This window comes from Vombatus ursinus, unplaced genomic scaffold (assembly GCF_900497805.2).
Source record: "Vombatus ursinus unplaced genomic scaffold, bare-nosed wombat genome assembly UNPS02014874.1, whole genome shotgun sequence".
In the NCBI taxonomy this organism is placed as follows: Eukaryota; Metazoa; Chordata; class Mammalia; order Diprotodontia; family Vombatidae; genus Vombatus; species Vombatus ursinus.
The window spans coordinates 19,075,885-19,090,618 of record NW_020954652.1 but is presented as its reverse complement, the minus strand read 5'-3'; the positions used below and the strand labels follow the sequence as shown (position 1 = coordinate 19,090,618).

The 14,734-nt window shown below is 35.7% G+C and overlaps 1 protein-coding gene across 4 annotated transcripts in view; it reads left to right on the top strand.

Moving 5' to 3' along the window:
* The window catches only part of ZDHHC17 (zinc finger DHHC-type containing 17), a 111,568-nt gene that overhangs the window by 63,720 nt on the left and 33,114 nt on the right, over window positions 1-14,734 (top strand). For 3 of the 4 annotated variants that reach the window (XM_027842523.1, XM_027842524.1, XM_027842522.1), the window contains 2 exons: window positions 6,373-6,498; window positions 13,492-13,634. In XM_027842523.1, coding sequence (XP_027698324.1) covers window positions 6,373-6,498; window positions 13,492-13,634 — 269 coding nt within the window. The remainder of the gene's footprint in view (window positions 1-6,372; window positions 6,499-13,491; window positions 13,635-14,734) is intronic. The other variant, XM_027842525.1, reaches the window with a different exon arrangement.

Sequence of the window (14,734 nt, the reverse complement as noted above, 5' to 3'; positions counted from 1 at the left end):
TTCTTTTCTGTTTTTTTTTTTGTAGGATAATTTACCCCATTCTACCTTTCCCTTTCTCCTTCTCCTAGTATATTCCTCTCTCACCCCTTAATTTTATTCTCCAGATATGACCCCTTCATTTTCAACTCACCCTGTGCCCTCTATCTATCTATCTATCTATCTATCTATCTATCTATCTATCTATCTATCTATCTATCTATATCTATATATACGTACATATAATTTTTCCCCTCCAACTACCCTAATACTGACAAAGGTGTCATAAGTTACAAATATCATCTTTCCATACAGGAATGTAAACAGTTCAACCATAGTAAGTCTCTTATGATTTTCTCTTTCCTGTTTACCTCTTCATGTTCCACTTGAGTCTTGTATTTGAAAATCAAATTTTCTATTCAGCTTTGGTCTTGTCATCAAAAATGCTTGAAAGTCCTCTATTTCACTGAATGACCATTTTTTCCCCCGAAGGATTATACTCAGTTTTGCTGGGTAGGTGATTCTTGGTTGTAATCCTATCTCCTTTGCCCTCCGGAATATTATATCCCAGGCCCTGCGGTCCCTTAATGCAGAAGCAGCTAAATCTTGTCTTATCCTGATTGTGTTTCCACAATACTTGAATTGTTTCTTTCTGGCTGCTTGCAATATTTTCTCCTTGACCTGGGAACTCTGGAATTTGGCTACAATATTCCTAGGAGTTTTCCTTTGGGGATCTCTTTCAGGCGGTGATCGATGGATTCTTTCAATTTCTGTTTTGCTCTCTGGTTCTAAAATATCAGGGCAGTTTTCCTGGATAATTTCTTGAAAGATGATGTCTAGGCTTTTTTTTTGATCATGGCTTTCAGCTAGTCCAATAATTTTTAAATTCTCTTTCCTGGGTCTATTTTCCAGATCAGTTGTTTTTCCAATGAGATATTTCACATTGTTTTCTAATTTTTCATTCTTTTGAATTTGTTTTTACAGTGTCTTGATTTCTCATAAAGTCACTAGCTTCCAATTGCTCTATTCTAATTTTTAAGGAAGTATTTTCTTCAGTAAGCTTTTGGACTTCCTTTTCCATTTGTCCAATTTTGCTTTTTAGGGCATTCTTCTCCTCATTGGCTTTTTGGACCTCTTTTGCCATTTGGGTTACGCTATTTTTTAAGGTGTTATTTTCTTCAGTATTTTTTTTTGGGTCTCCTTTAGCAAGCTGTTGGCTTGTTTTTCATGATTTTCTTGCATCACTCTCATTTCTCTTCCCAGTTTTTCCTCTGCTTCTCTTACTTGCTTCTCAAAATTCCTTTTGAGCTCTTCCAAGGCCTGGGACTGATTCATATTCTTCTTGGAGGCTTTGGATGTAGGAGCTTTGGCTTTGTTGTTTTCTTCTGGTTGTATGTTTTGATCTTCTTTGTCACCAAAGTAAGATAATATAGTCTGACTCTTTTTGCGCTGCTTACTCATGATCCCGGCCAATTACTTGAGTTTTAAACTCTTTGTTAAGGTAAAAGTCTGTTTCCAATGTGGAGAATGTACTGTCCCAGGCTTCGGGGGTTTGTATAGCTGTTTTCAGAGATACTTCTAGGGACCTGAAAATTTTCAGTTCTTCCAAGGTGGTATGTTAAAGGCGAGGTGTTTACTCCTTTCCTGGCCTGTGTTCTGCTCTGTTAGTGACCTAGGCACTCTTTTCTGCTCTGGTCCATGAGTACTCTTTCCTGTCTTGGAACTGTGAGGAGGGTTTCCTCTCCACAGCCACTACAAGCTCCACCACACCAGCGCTCCTCCTCTCCCCAGGACTGCCCCTCAGAACTGTGACCCAGATCCAAGCACCTGTAAAGCAAGAGATTCCTGCCTCAGCACTGGCAAAGAGATCCCTGCAATCCCTCTCTGATGAGCCACTCCATTCCCCCTCAGTCTGTAGGTTGGAAGCTCAGGAAATAGCCGCAGCCCCGGGCCGTGCTCAGGACTTTTGGCTGAGACCTAGCTCGTTCTCTCACTGCAGTCACAGACTTTTCTCACTGACCTTCTAAGTTGTCTTTGGTGTTCCTGGGTTGAGAAGTCTGGAAACCACCACAGTTGCCCGCGATTCAGCACTCTGAGGCTTGTTCCAGTGTTGCTGTGGCCTTTGGAACTGAGCTCCTCTCCCCGCCCAGCACGATATACCTTTCCGATCAACCATCCAGGCTGTCTTTGGCTGGAAATTTGTTTCACTCTGTCTTTTTGTGGGTTCTGCTGCTTTAGAATTTGTTTAGAGCCATTTTTTATAGGTATTTGGAAGGGTTTGGGGGGAGAGCTCAAACAAGTCACCTCTTTCCCTCCCCCATCTTGGCTCTGCCTCTCCCCATGAATGTATTTTAAAATTTTATGTAAATAAGTGGAAAATAAGGTTGGACACTAGCCAGATCTCATTACAACACAAAGTGAAAATATTTAGATTTGCACACAACAGGCATATTGACTGTAATTCAGTTGTAGTAAAGCAGAAGAATTATTATTCAGTTTTAAAATTCAAACTCCCAATAATTTTCTAGGCATTTTTCATAGATAGATGTCTATAAAGCTGTAGAACTTTTCTACAGACGTGTTAGAACCGGAATGTTAAGTGATGGACATTTGGTCAATTTCTTCATTCTGTTTGTCAACTTTTGGGGATACATTTTAGCAGATGAGAGAAGCAAGAATGGAGAAAAAATAGTGTGATATAGCATAAATAAAACATCACTTATATATTCTTGAACATACCTTTTTATGAAAGGCCTATATATTCAATTTTCAAGTTACATTTAAAATAGAGCTTTAACAAACTGGAGTAACGTAGTTTACATATATTTCCAACACTTTTGATTCTTACCATCCATGTTCTACACACCTTTCAAAAGTAGTGTTTTAATTAAGTGTTACCATTTAACACCACAATTAGAGTTTACTATTTGCTTGGCAAGACACTGGGGATAAAAAGATAAAATTAAAAGTGTCTCTACCCTCAGGTAATTTATTATTCTGATTATTCTATACTAGTGAAAGTACTGTAACCTAAAAAGTGACACACTTCTAATCTCCCTCTTAGTTCAGTTATGCCAATTTCCCATACTATACTCTCTTCAGGGTCTATACTGAATGAAGACAATATTTTATACCATTATTTAGCTGATGCCATTTAGTAGGCCTGCCTTAGTGTTGCATTATTTTCTGAAAGCTTGAAATACTAAGGCACCTCCAAACCTTTGGAGGAAAAATTCTTTGGTGTAGATTTTCCTGTTCCTTACTTTATGTTGGAGAGAAAAAGTTGATTTTTTTTTTTTGTTACAATTTCTATCCCTTTCTGCACATCACCAGTATAAGATTTTGGTGTTTCCACCTGGAAGCTGCCATTTCTGACATGACTCATTGTAAATCACATATTTTTAATTTCAGTTAATTAGAAATATCTATTAATCAAAGGAATCCTGCTGACTTTAGAGGGAGGTATCTGTCTCTTAAGAATTTAGAATTATTAATCTTTTTTTTTTCAATGTAGGTCTTAGAAGAGTTAGGATGGCAACACAGGGAAATTATTTGGCTCTATATAAAGTAAGTCTTAGTTGAGGGATGCTGCCACCTAAGTTTTTAAGTTACAAAGATTTTGATTGATAACCTTGAATTATTGTAAGACGTATTTTAAGACTGTTTTTCTTATAGAAATGATTTTAATGAATCTAAGTTCATAGATTCATAAACCATTACAGTTAGGAGGCATTTTTAAGATCATCTAGTTCAGCCCTCTTATCTACAGATGATGAAACTGAGACCCTAAGAAAGGAAGCAACTTGTCCAGAGAGCCAGGATCCGAACCTGGTGTCTTCCCTTCTATCCCCTGCTCTTTATATCTTCCTCAGAATTATCAAGATATCACTTTAATGATTTTTTTGCTTCTATATGGATATAAATGTCAGTGTTCTTTTTATAGTATTTCCAAGTAAAATAGAGCTTAAGTCATGAAAATTTCTGTCTCTTTTCCAGTTGCATAAAGAGATTTTCCTGTAAATAATCAATGACATGTAAAGAATTGATAGCTTTTCTTCAGTATTTGTGAGAAGACAAAATAATGGTAGAAAGTACAAATAGCAGATTTCTATATCAAAATAAAGAGGAAACAAACTTTTATTATGTGCCAGGCATTGTGCTAAGCATTTTACACATATCATCTCATTGGAAATAATATTTTGAAGGCTGTTAGCATTGAGTAGATAGCTTGTTCGTAGTACTGGTTTAAGGTAGTTGTTTTAAAATTTTAGTGTTTAGTTTGAGTATTTCAGATTACAGCAGTTATATAATTCTCAAATGATTATTTAGGATAGGTTAAATTCTTAGCTTTAATGAAATACAAAACATCATGTGATCTATACTGTAATCTCAGCATGTGGGATCCCACTATATGGCTTGGTTTCATTTTAGAAATTTTAGAGCCATTTTTACAGGGTTTGGGGGAGAGCTCAAGCAAGTCACTGCTTTTACTCCACCATCTTAACATTTTAGAAATTGTAGAAAAACATATTCTCCCCTAAGTAATTCAACCCTATGAATTAATTTATAGGATTTTTGCTTTTGTTGTGATTTTTTTAAATTTTCATTTAGGAGCTTTTCATTATATATACTACCTTTTTAAGAAATAAAATTTTTTTTTAATTATAAAAAATTACTGATCTAGCTCTGTTAATATTATGATCAAATCTTGATGTGGTTTCTTGGGGTGAAATAAGAAACCATTTTCAGAAAAGTTTCCTTTACATTTTAAGTTCCTGACCTGGAAGTTCACCAAAGGAGAATTTTCCCTTGGTTTGAGAATGAAATTCAACCTTAAGCCAAAGTTCAAGTGATCCACTAGCTTAGTCACAATGTTTGTCAGGCCAAAACTATCAAAAGGATATTTTCTACCACTAGTTGTATAATATTATATAACCTCCATGTCAATTATTTTTTTTTCCTGCTGATGCATGGAGTGATTAGCTGTATACATGAATTCAGATCCCTGGTTTCAATATAACTATCAACATTATTCAGTTGTTTATTCATACTTCCAGCAGAATATAAAGAATACACTAAAATAGTCAGATAATTAGAAGATTAGTTGAAAGATTTCTTAAAGCTCCATCAATTTTTTTATCTAGGCAATCCTTAGGTGTCACATGGCCCTCTAGTGGAAGGGATGCTCAGCTGGACCCCGAGGCAACTGCAGGATATTCTCTGGGAGTTGTTCCCCCAAAGGGATTGCTTTTACACAGGTAATCTTTATAGTTTGGATTAATTAGCTGGTGTTAAATTTAGTATTTTTTGAATAGGTAAGGTATTTCAAATTAAGGACCAACTTGTATTTGTAGAGGATTGAGCTAGATTAGCCTGTACCCTATTGTGTTGTGACACCTTTTTTTTTAAATTAAAAGGTTTTTTCTTGTATTATGGGGAGCCTTTAAAAAAATTAGGTTCCATCCCTCACAAAAATAAAAGTTCCATAAAAAGTTAGTAAAAGGCCCTTAGAGTTACATATAATTTTAATGTTTTTCCCTTTGATTTTTGAAAGACAATCACAGTAGTTTTCTTGAGGGAATAGGAATCTATGAGAAGGGACTTTAAAAATTTTCTTTCTGTATTTGAAGAAATTTAAGTGGGAAATTTTGACTCCTTCAAGCCTCTAAGTATTTTATAAAAAGAAGTGCTTTGGTAGGAAAGGTTAAAAGAGATAGTACAATTGAAATTGGAATGATGACTTGTTTTCTCATTTCCTTTGCACTTTATCGCTGTAGAGTTCTTCATGTGTCAGGGTAAAATCAGAATTATGGACGTTTCTAGAGGGACAAAGGGATTTGTTCTAGGTCAAGAATGCCAACCCAACCTATGGTAAGATGAGTTAGGAATTGACTCATAGTGTTATTTCTCTGTTCTTTTTCTTCTTCAGTTTCTTCATAGAGCTCTTGGTATCACTGTGATGAAATTGAGAGAGGTTTATTATAACAGAACGTTGTTTTGTAGCAGTTGTTCCTTCTCATGACCTCCTTCAAGATTGTGACATAAATGGGGAATAAACGTAGATTAAAATACCAGTGATCCAGCAAGTGTTAATATACCTACTTTTTGATTTGCACACTAATTCAGAATGTGATCAAGGATGGAATTTTGTAGATTAATTATTGAGTTTTGAATACGTTTTTCTTGTTATTCTTAGGAAAGAATTGATAATAAATATCTTATATTAATGAAATAATTTAAAATCTAACCAAAATAACTATTGTATCTGATGTCAGAGTAAGATTTAAAGTGATACTGAAACATATAACTTTGTTTTCTCTATTTATGGATAGGATGGAAAGTAATAAATGCTACTTTTTATTCCTAATGTGAAGTTCTATTTCTGTCATCCATCAGGGAGAATCACCACTTGATTTGGCAAAACAAAGAAAAAATGTTTGGATGATCAATCATTTACAAGAGGCAAGACAGGCAAAAGGGTATGACAATCCATCTTTCCTCAAAAAGCTAAAGGCTGATAAGGTAAAACTCATTACTGTATGTTTGTTAGCCTTTCCTTTTTTAATTTAAGATTCATTATCCTTTATTTCTAATACAAGAATGATCCATTTTTAAATCCTAACATTAAAATGAATTAGGGTGCCTAGCAAAGCTTTGTAGGACAGGTTTTTTGTTGACTGACTTGATAATGATCAAGAAGCTCATCAGCTTTGTTTTGTTTCATTTTCTGAAATTCAGTAAGCTATTAATAAAAGTTGATTAATTGATTCAGTTGATCTTGGGATGTTGTAGAGATAAGACAATCCTTCCTAACTATCTATAGGTGCTACTTCCGTGGTGAACTACAAAAAATTGTAATTCTTTTCAGTCCTTTACCTTTGTTGTCTTCTTTTAGCTCCTTTCTCTTCCGCCCTAATAACAGGATTTTGCTGATTAATTGATATTGAAAATTGCAGCACCGTTGTAATTGAAATTTAGATTTTTAGTTATATAAAAGTTGGCTGCGTTGCATGATAGTAATCTGTAATGTAAAAAAACGAAGCTGCAGAAATCTACGTAGTGCCTACTATGTGTCAGGCACTTTGCCAGACACTTTACAATTATTCTGTGGTTTAATCCTCACAACCACCCTGTGAGGCTGGTGCTATTATTACCTCCATTTTACAGATAGAAAAAGTGAGGCAAACAGAGGTTAAGTGACTTGCCTAGGGTCGCACAGCTAGTATCTGACACAGGATTTGAACTCAGGTCTTCCTGACTCCAGGCCCTTCCTGACTATCCACTGTACCATCTAGCTGCCCCTTCACAAGAGATCGTTCCATCTTGTAGGACTGGTTGGACTATATTATTTTTGAGGCCCTTTAAAATTCTAATCATAGTAACTCACATTTACATTGAAATTCAGTGCTTGTAAATAACTTCACTCACAAAATCCCTGTTAGCTGAGTAGTACAGTTACTCTTGATCTCTTTTGTGGATAAAGAGAGAGACCTTCAGAAGTTAATTAAGTTTCATATCCTCAGCCACTTATTAAATGTCTCAGAATTCAAATTCAGTTCTCCTGACTCCAAAGTCCTGTGCACAGATTCACTGGGCCAAGCTGCCTCTCAGTGATTCTGAAAAAATCAAAATTAACTCAGTAAGTATTTGTTCTGTGCAAAGCACTATTCTAGGTACACAAGCTGATACAGAGAGTATCATTTATGCTTCCTGCCCTCAAGGACTTTATGTTCAGATTGGAGAGAAACAAAGTGTAAACACATGAAAAATACTTTCTCTAATTCTCAAGGGATCTATGAGACCATCATTGTGAGCATTCTCTTCTCTGACAGTCTCTCTTTAGTAGATGATCTTTGAGAAGTTCAGTGCCTGAAAATGTCTCTTCAAAGCTACATCTGTCCTGATGCACTTCTCCTTCTTAGGTTGTATATATTAAAGCAACAGGGAAAAATTAAATAATGATAACCTAATCACATAGTTCAAAACAATAGTAGAAGAGCTGTCACAAGGCAGGAAATTCATGATTAATTTCCAAATGAATTTTTCAGACAATGATTGAGAAGAATCACAGAATCTTAGAGTTAGAAAGAAGCATTGCAGTAATCCACTCCTCTCTAGCTCTTAAAGTCCAAAGGAGGAAGATATCACTTTAATGTGGGGGTCAACAGGGAAGGCATTGTAGAGGAGGTGCAGTGTCATCTGGTTTATGAAGGATGGGTCATGTTTGAATATGTCCAAGAGAGAGGTGGAGGGCATTTCATGAGTGTAATAGAATGAATAGCTCCGAGGTACAAGGCTCCAGAGTATAGTCCTCAATAAAGTTTTACATTTCTAGAATTTCAGAACTTCTTGGCCAGAAACTAGCCTTTTAACTGAATCCTTGAGTAATATCAGCCTGGAAGGAATAATATCCAGTAAAACTGGAAAATCTTTGGGCTTTTTTTTTTATGTGGCAATTATTTTACATGGCTTAAATAACAAACCAGTTTATTCCAAAATAAAAGTAGCTTAAATTCGACAGTTTTTTGAAATAAGTTAACAAATCATTAAATCCAGGATAGCAGTTCCTGAATGGCTGCTTGCATACCATAAATTATAGCAAAGTATAGTTATCAATTAAATTTGATTTGGAATCATTTGTGATTCTTTTCCTATTTTCCAATCAGTTGCTAATACTATTCTTTAAAAATCTCTGTCTTGTCATCCTTTCTCTGTAAAGTGGAGATTTCCTCCTGCTACTAGTTTAGGCCCCTGTTCCCTTTCATCTGTGCTATAAGAGTAGTCTCTTAAGTAATCTTTCTATACTCCCACAACTTCTCCTTCATCCATTGCGTCCAACATTCTATTGCCAAATGAACTGTACATTTCTAATGATGTGACTCCTCTAGATATATTTTTATTTGTCAATGTTTTCCTTAAGATGTGATGGCCAGAATTGGACACAATAATTGTAGATAGGATCTGAGCAGCACAGAGGAATGTAAAAGCATTTATTAAGTGCCTGCCACGTGCCAAGCATTGGGCTAGATGCTGTGGATATAAAAACAAAGTAGTCTGTGCCCTTAAGTAGGATTTCACTTTTTTCCCCCAGCATATCTTTATATAGCATGAGATATTTTTCTGGAGCCAAATAACTCTGTTGATAGTTATGAAACAAGTTGACTAAAATTTGCCCATATCTTTTTTACATGAACTGACACCAAGTTGGGGCTCTCTCACTGTATACTTCTGTAGTTGATTCTTATTAACCTAACTACAGTTTACCTTTTTTTCCTGGTAAATTTAATATTACATACTTCAGGCCTTCATTCTACTCTGTCAAGATAAATTTGAATCTTGATTTCTTTCTATGTTACATTAGATGATTTTATCCCTCCTGATTTTATGCCTTCTGCAATCTGATAAGCATGCATTTTTTGTTTTATTTCAAGTTGTCAATAAAAGTATTCAATAGGACAAGTTTGTGTCATTCCATTTAGAGATATACCTTTTGGTTGTTACCAATCTTTTTATCAACACTCTTGATAAAGTTGCTCCAGACTGTATGACCATCCAGCCTATCATCTTATCCACAATGCTGTTGTGATAGAATTCATCAGATTTCTTACTGAAATGTAGTTGTACTATATCTATTGCATTCTTCATTTGTACTAATCAAACAGCACAATAAAGAAAATGAAATTAATTTGGAATGATTTTTCCTTAGTGAACTCCTATTGCCTGTTACTGATAACTGTATTCTCATAATCTCTCTCAAATGCTCACAATCTTTTTAAATATTCTCTACTGAAATTTTGCTGGAAATCCACTACAGGCCTACTAATCTATAGTTTCTGGAATCTCTCCTTTAGAAAACTAAGAAAACATTTGCTTAGCTCCAGTTTCTTGGGGCTTTTGTTTTCTGATTTCTTTTACTGAAAGTGCTTCTGTGGAACACATTTGTCATTTCTTTTGACACTGAAATTTGGGCTTGGAGACTTTAAGTAAAGTGTCTAGATGTCATCTAACTAGCTTTTTATTTTACTTATCTTAGTCTTCAGTGTTTTCTTGTGGTATTTGGACTACTCTTTTTATTTACAAAGGACATTATTCTTGCTGGAGAAGACAAAAGCAAAGTTGAATATGAGTAACTGACTTCTCTCAATTCTGTATTACCATTATATTATTTCCCCTAGGCCTTTTGTATTCTTCTTAGTCTAAGACTTAGTTTTAAAGACTTTTTGGGTAATCTTTAGCATTTTCCTCTATTGATTTACTCTGTATTGCAGCCCAGATATTCTTATTACTGAGGCCTTGATACCTTAAATTGAATCATAAAATACCATATAGTGATGTTATGTTTATTGCCAAGTTGTCTGTAACTCTCTTTATACCACCTGTCCCTCAAATAAGGGAATATTTTCATGATGCCTCCTTCCTTCAACAACCTAAACTGTTCACTGAGTAGATTAGACAGTTTTTCCTTTGTTATAAGGGAAGGGTTCATTGGGGTGGGGGAAATTAGGAAATAACAAGAGACATCAATTAAACTTTTAAAGTAAACAGGGCAGTTTTAACTGCCACTCTAGGTTAACATTTAGTAAATGTTTTTTCTTAATAACAATATTGTTCTGAGGAAGCCCGGTAGTCTTTGTGCTTTTATTTCTTTTAAATGGTTTTTTTGCATTGTTTTTTTTCCTTTTTTTTTTTTTTTAAAGGCAATTGGGGTGAAGTGATTTGCCTAGGGTCACACAGCTAGCAAGTGTCAAGTGTTTGGTCTGAGGCCGGATTTGAACTCAGGTCCTCCCGACTTCAGGGCTGGTACTCTATCCACTGTGCCACCTAGGTGCCCCTGCATTGTTATTTTAACATGAAAATCCTGTTGTATAATAAAATTTAAAACCATGTTATAAATTCAAAATGTTTCATTAGGTCATAAATTTATTATTGTAGCAGCAATTATAGCTAAATTTGTGGTTATATGATGAAAGCCATTCTAAACTAATGAAATGGCATGAGCAAAGCCATGTATGTAGAAAAATATAATGCAGTTGAAATTATTTTAAGTTATCTAGTTTGGATGGAATATAGGGCAGATATGGGAACTGGTTTGTTTAATGCTTTGTATACCCTTTTAACATTTACATTCTTCCCCATCTTCTTACAGTAAAAATTTCCCTAAATTCACTACTGAACCTTCCTTCTCTTAACTTGTTCTTTCAGAAACCTCATTCGTACTCACAGCTCTAACTATCACCTGCCTACATGTAACTCCCAGGTGTGTGTTTCCAGCCCTGACCTCTCTTCTTAGTTGCAGACTTGTATCTCTAACAGCTGACTGGCTATTTCTGTCTGGCTGGGCTCTTTTTACCTCAGACTCAGCATGTCCAAAACCAAGCGTAATATCTTTCTCTCACTAAACAAGATCTTCTTTTTGTTTTCATTATTTATGTTACTGGTACCTCCCAGACTTCTACATTAGAAAACTTTCTGTTATTTTTGATCAGCCTCTCTCCTTTGCCATTTGCATCCAATCCGTTACCAAGTCCTTTTGATCCTGCCTGTGCAACATCTCTCACATTCATCCACTGGTTTCTGTTCTTCTTGCTGCCATACTAGCATGGGGCTTACTTACCACCTGCTTAGAGACTTAAATTAAACTTACAGTTTTCCGTGTTTCTTGGTATATTTTGGATGGCAGAAGTCTTGCCTTTCCCAATTCATGCTTTATACCACTGCCAAACTATCTTGTGCCTAAATTTGGTCATGTCATTCTTCTGTTCTCAAATATACAAGTGGTTCCTTATGGTCTACCAAGTAATTGTGTTAAGACTCCTTTGTCTGGAATTCAGAGCCCTCCAAAATCAGATGCAACCCTATCTTTACGTCTTTATTTACTACTACTCTCCATCCAAATTGAACTACTCTCTATCCTCTGAATAAATTCTGTGCCTTTCTACTGCCATGCTTTTGTTCATGTGATTTTCTGTCTACCTCTTAAATTCCTAGCCAACCTCAAATGTTTCATTCTCCATTGAACTCCTTCTGATTTCTTCTTTTCCATTTTTGTGGGTAGTGGCCTTCCCCCAATACCTCACATAGCACTTTTATTTTGCACCCATTAAAACACGTATGTAAAATTGCATAATATTTTATCTGTGTGTGTGATTCCTCCAGAGATACTGAGCTCCATGGGAGCGGTCATATCTTTATTTAAACACTTATTTCTGCCAACACCTCGGACATTGTTATCCACACAGTAGGTGACTGGCATATGATCATTGGATTTTGGAGTTAATAGGTAGACAGGAAGGTGTCAGAGACGCAGCACGTTTTGATTTTTAGCAAGGGGGTTGACTGTCATAATATCTTTACGAACAAGATGGTGAAATATAGTTCATGTGATCATTATTAAATGGTTTTCTAGGTGATAAATAAAATGTAAAGTTAGGAATATTTTTTAAGAAATGAAAGCTTATAGGAGGAACTTGACTTACTAGGATATCATGTGGAAAAGACCTTGGAGTTTTAGGTGACAGTAAACTCAGCATGGGCCAGTAGTGTGATGCAGCTGTTAAGAAAGTTAATGGATTTTGGAGACCCCATCATAAAAGGAATTAAAGATATTTGTTTAATCCTGGAGGAGAGGGAAGGGAGAGGTGATTGCAGTCTTCAGATATTTCAAGGATTGTTTCCCATTTGGAAGAGAGGTTAGACTTCCTTTGTGTTTCTCCAGAAGGCAGCATGATCAGCAGGGATGCTCAGTAGGTGAAAGTGATAGGGAAACACTTTATGTCTGGAGCCATCCAACGGTAGAAGAGGCCACTTCATTCAGTAATTAATTAGTTCCTTATCATTGGGAGTAGTCCAACAGAAATTGGAAAACTAAAGCTAAAAGACAGCAGCAGAAGGTGGAACTAGATGACCTCCAAGGTCTCTTCAGATTTTGACTGCTTTAAAATTGTCTGCTGTTTAACGTCCAGATGTGTTATTTAAAAATAAAAGCGTAGTTTATGTTGCTGTATCTTTAAGTTTATCTGTGTCTGTCAGATTCTCTCCATTACCAGAAAGGAATGGAAGCAATTCCTATGCCCCCTCTGAAACCCCCTGCTCTTCTGAGAGGTAGTATTGTTTAGTGGGTAGGGGGCTGGAGGTGGAGTCAGGAAGACTGCCTCAGATACTTACTAGCTATGTGACCCTGGCTAAATTATTTAACCTCTCCATGCCTCACTTTCCTTACTTATAAAATGAGAGGGTTGGACTTGACATCTTCAAAGATCCCTTCGAGTTCCCAATTTATGATCCTATCATTTTTCTTTTGTTAGAAATGAACTATTTGACATAATGCTGGTATCCCAGAGCATGCTTCAGGAGACAAAAAAAAAAAAACCAAACCCAAAGAACAACATTTTTCTTCCCTGTTCATCACCTCTTTGATACACAAGTTTTGCTTTTCTTTTTGTCAGGTATTAATGTGCCAACACTAAATGTACATAAAAATGCAAAAATTGATAACACATATTTGTTTCTGTGCAGGAATTTCGGCAGAAGGTAATGCTAGGAACTCCTTTCCTAGTTATATGGCTGGTTGGGTTTATAGCAGACCTAGATATTGATTCTTGGCTCATTAAAGGGCTAATGTATGGTGGTGTTTGGGCTATGGTCCAGTTTCTTTCAAAGTAAGTGTTGTTTTAAACTATGTAATATAGCTATAAATGAAAGGATATTAATTTTCTCTCAGGAAAAAAGTCATTTTTTAAAAAAGTGTCTTTCCATTATTTAGAAAAAATTAAAAAAACAATTTAAAAAGCTTTGATTAAACAAACATATTTTCTGTAATATTTTAAGCAGTATTTTATTTTTGGATGTTTTAATACTTCTGTCATCAGTGGTCTCATCAGTGTGCTTGCTTTCTACAGCCTTACACGTATTAACAAGGAAGTTTTTGTCAGTGAGTGAGAAGACCACATTCATACTTAATGCCAAATTGTGTGCATGTGTATGTGTGTATGTATATATGTATATACTTATACATATGCATATATAAATATCTGTGCTTTTATATACTCCCCACAAGCACATATGTACACACACATTCACCCACACGCTTTGGTATTGAATATATGTACATATCTATACATAAATAAACATACATATATACACGTACATACACACATGCATGTATAAGATTTGGAACATTGCAGTTGAAAAGAGTTTAGAGTTTGGCCTGTTTTAATTGGATTTCTTTAGTACAAAGTAATTGGTTATCCATTTTTATAACACAGATAAATTCCTCATTTTTCACAAATAAAGATATGCCCTTTTAGAGCTTAAAGTGGAGCCGTGTTTGCCTATTTGGTACCAGGTTCTCCAGTCACATTTTGGGGAAAAAAAATTGGTGAAAGCACTGGCCCTAGGCAAAATAGTAAAGGCAGACACGTGTCTCTTATCTCTTGTCCTGCTCCCCTGTCTGCTTTCCCCATTCTTCTGCCCTCTTTAACGAAGGGGGCTCATATGGACTCTCTTAGGAGTCAATTGCCCATTGCCTTTCACTTCGATATCCCGTCCAAGTCTGTGCTTCAGTGGCTCTGTATTGTGCTCTTCCTTCTCCTCAGAAAATTTCCCTCCTTCAGTGCCCTGCTAGAATCTGAAGAGGAAGATATCTAGTAAAGCGATTCAAATTATTGTAGGTGTGCATGCTGGTTAATAGCTGATTACTTTGTTAGTCCTCAAGGATATTTGGGGTTTAGGGAGCAGGCTTGATAATTTGAATTTTAAT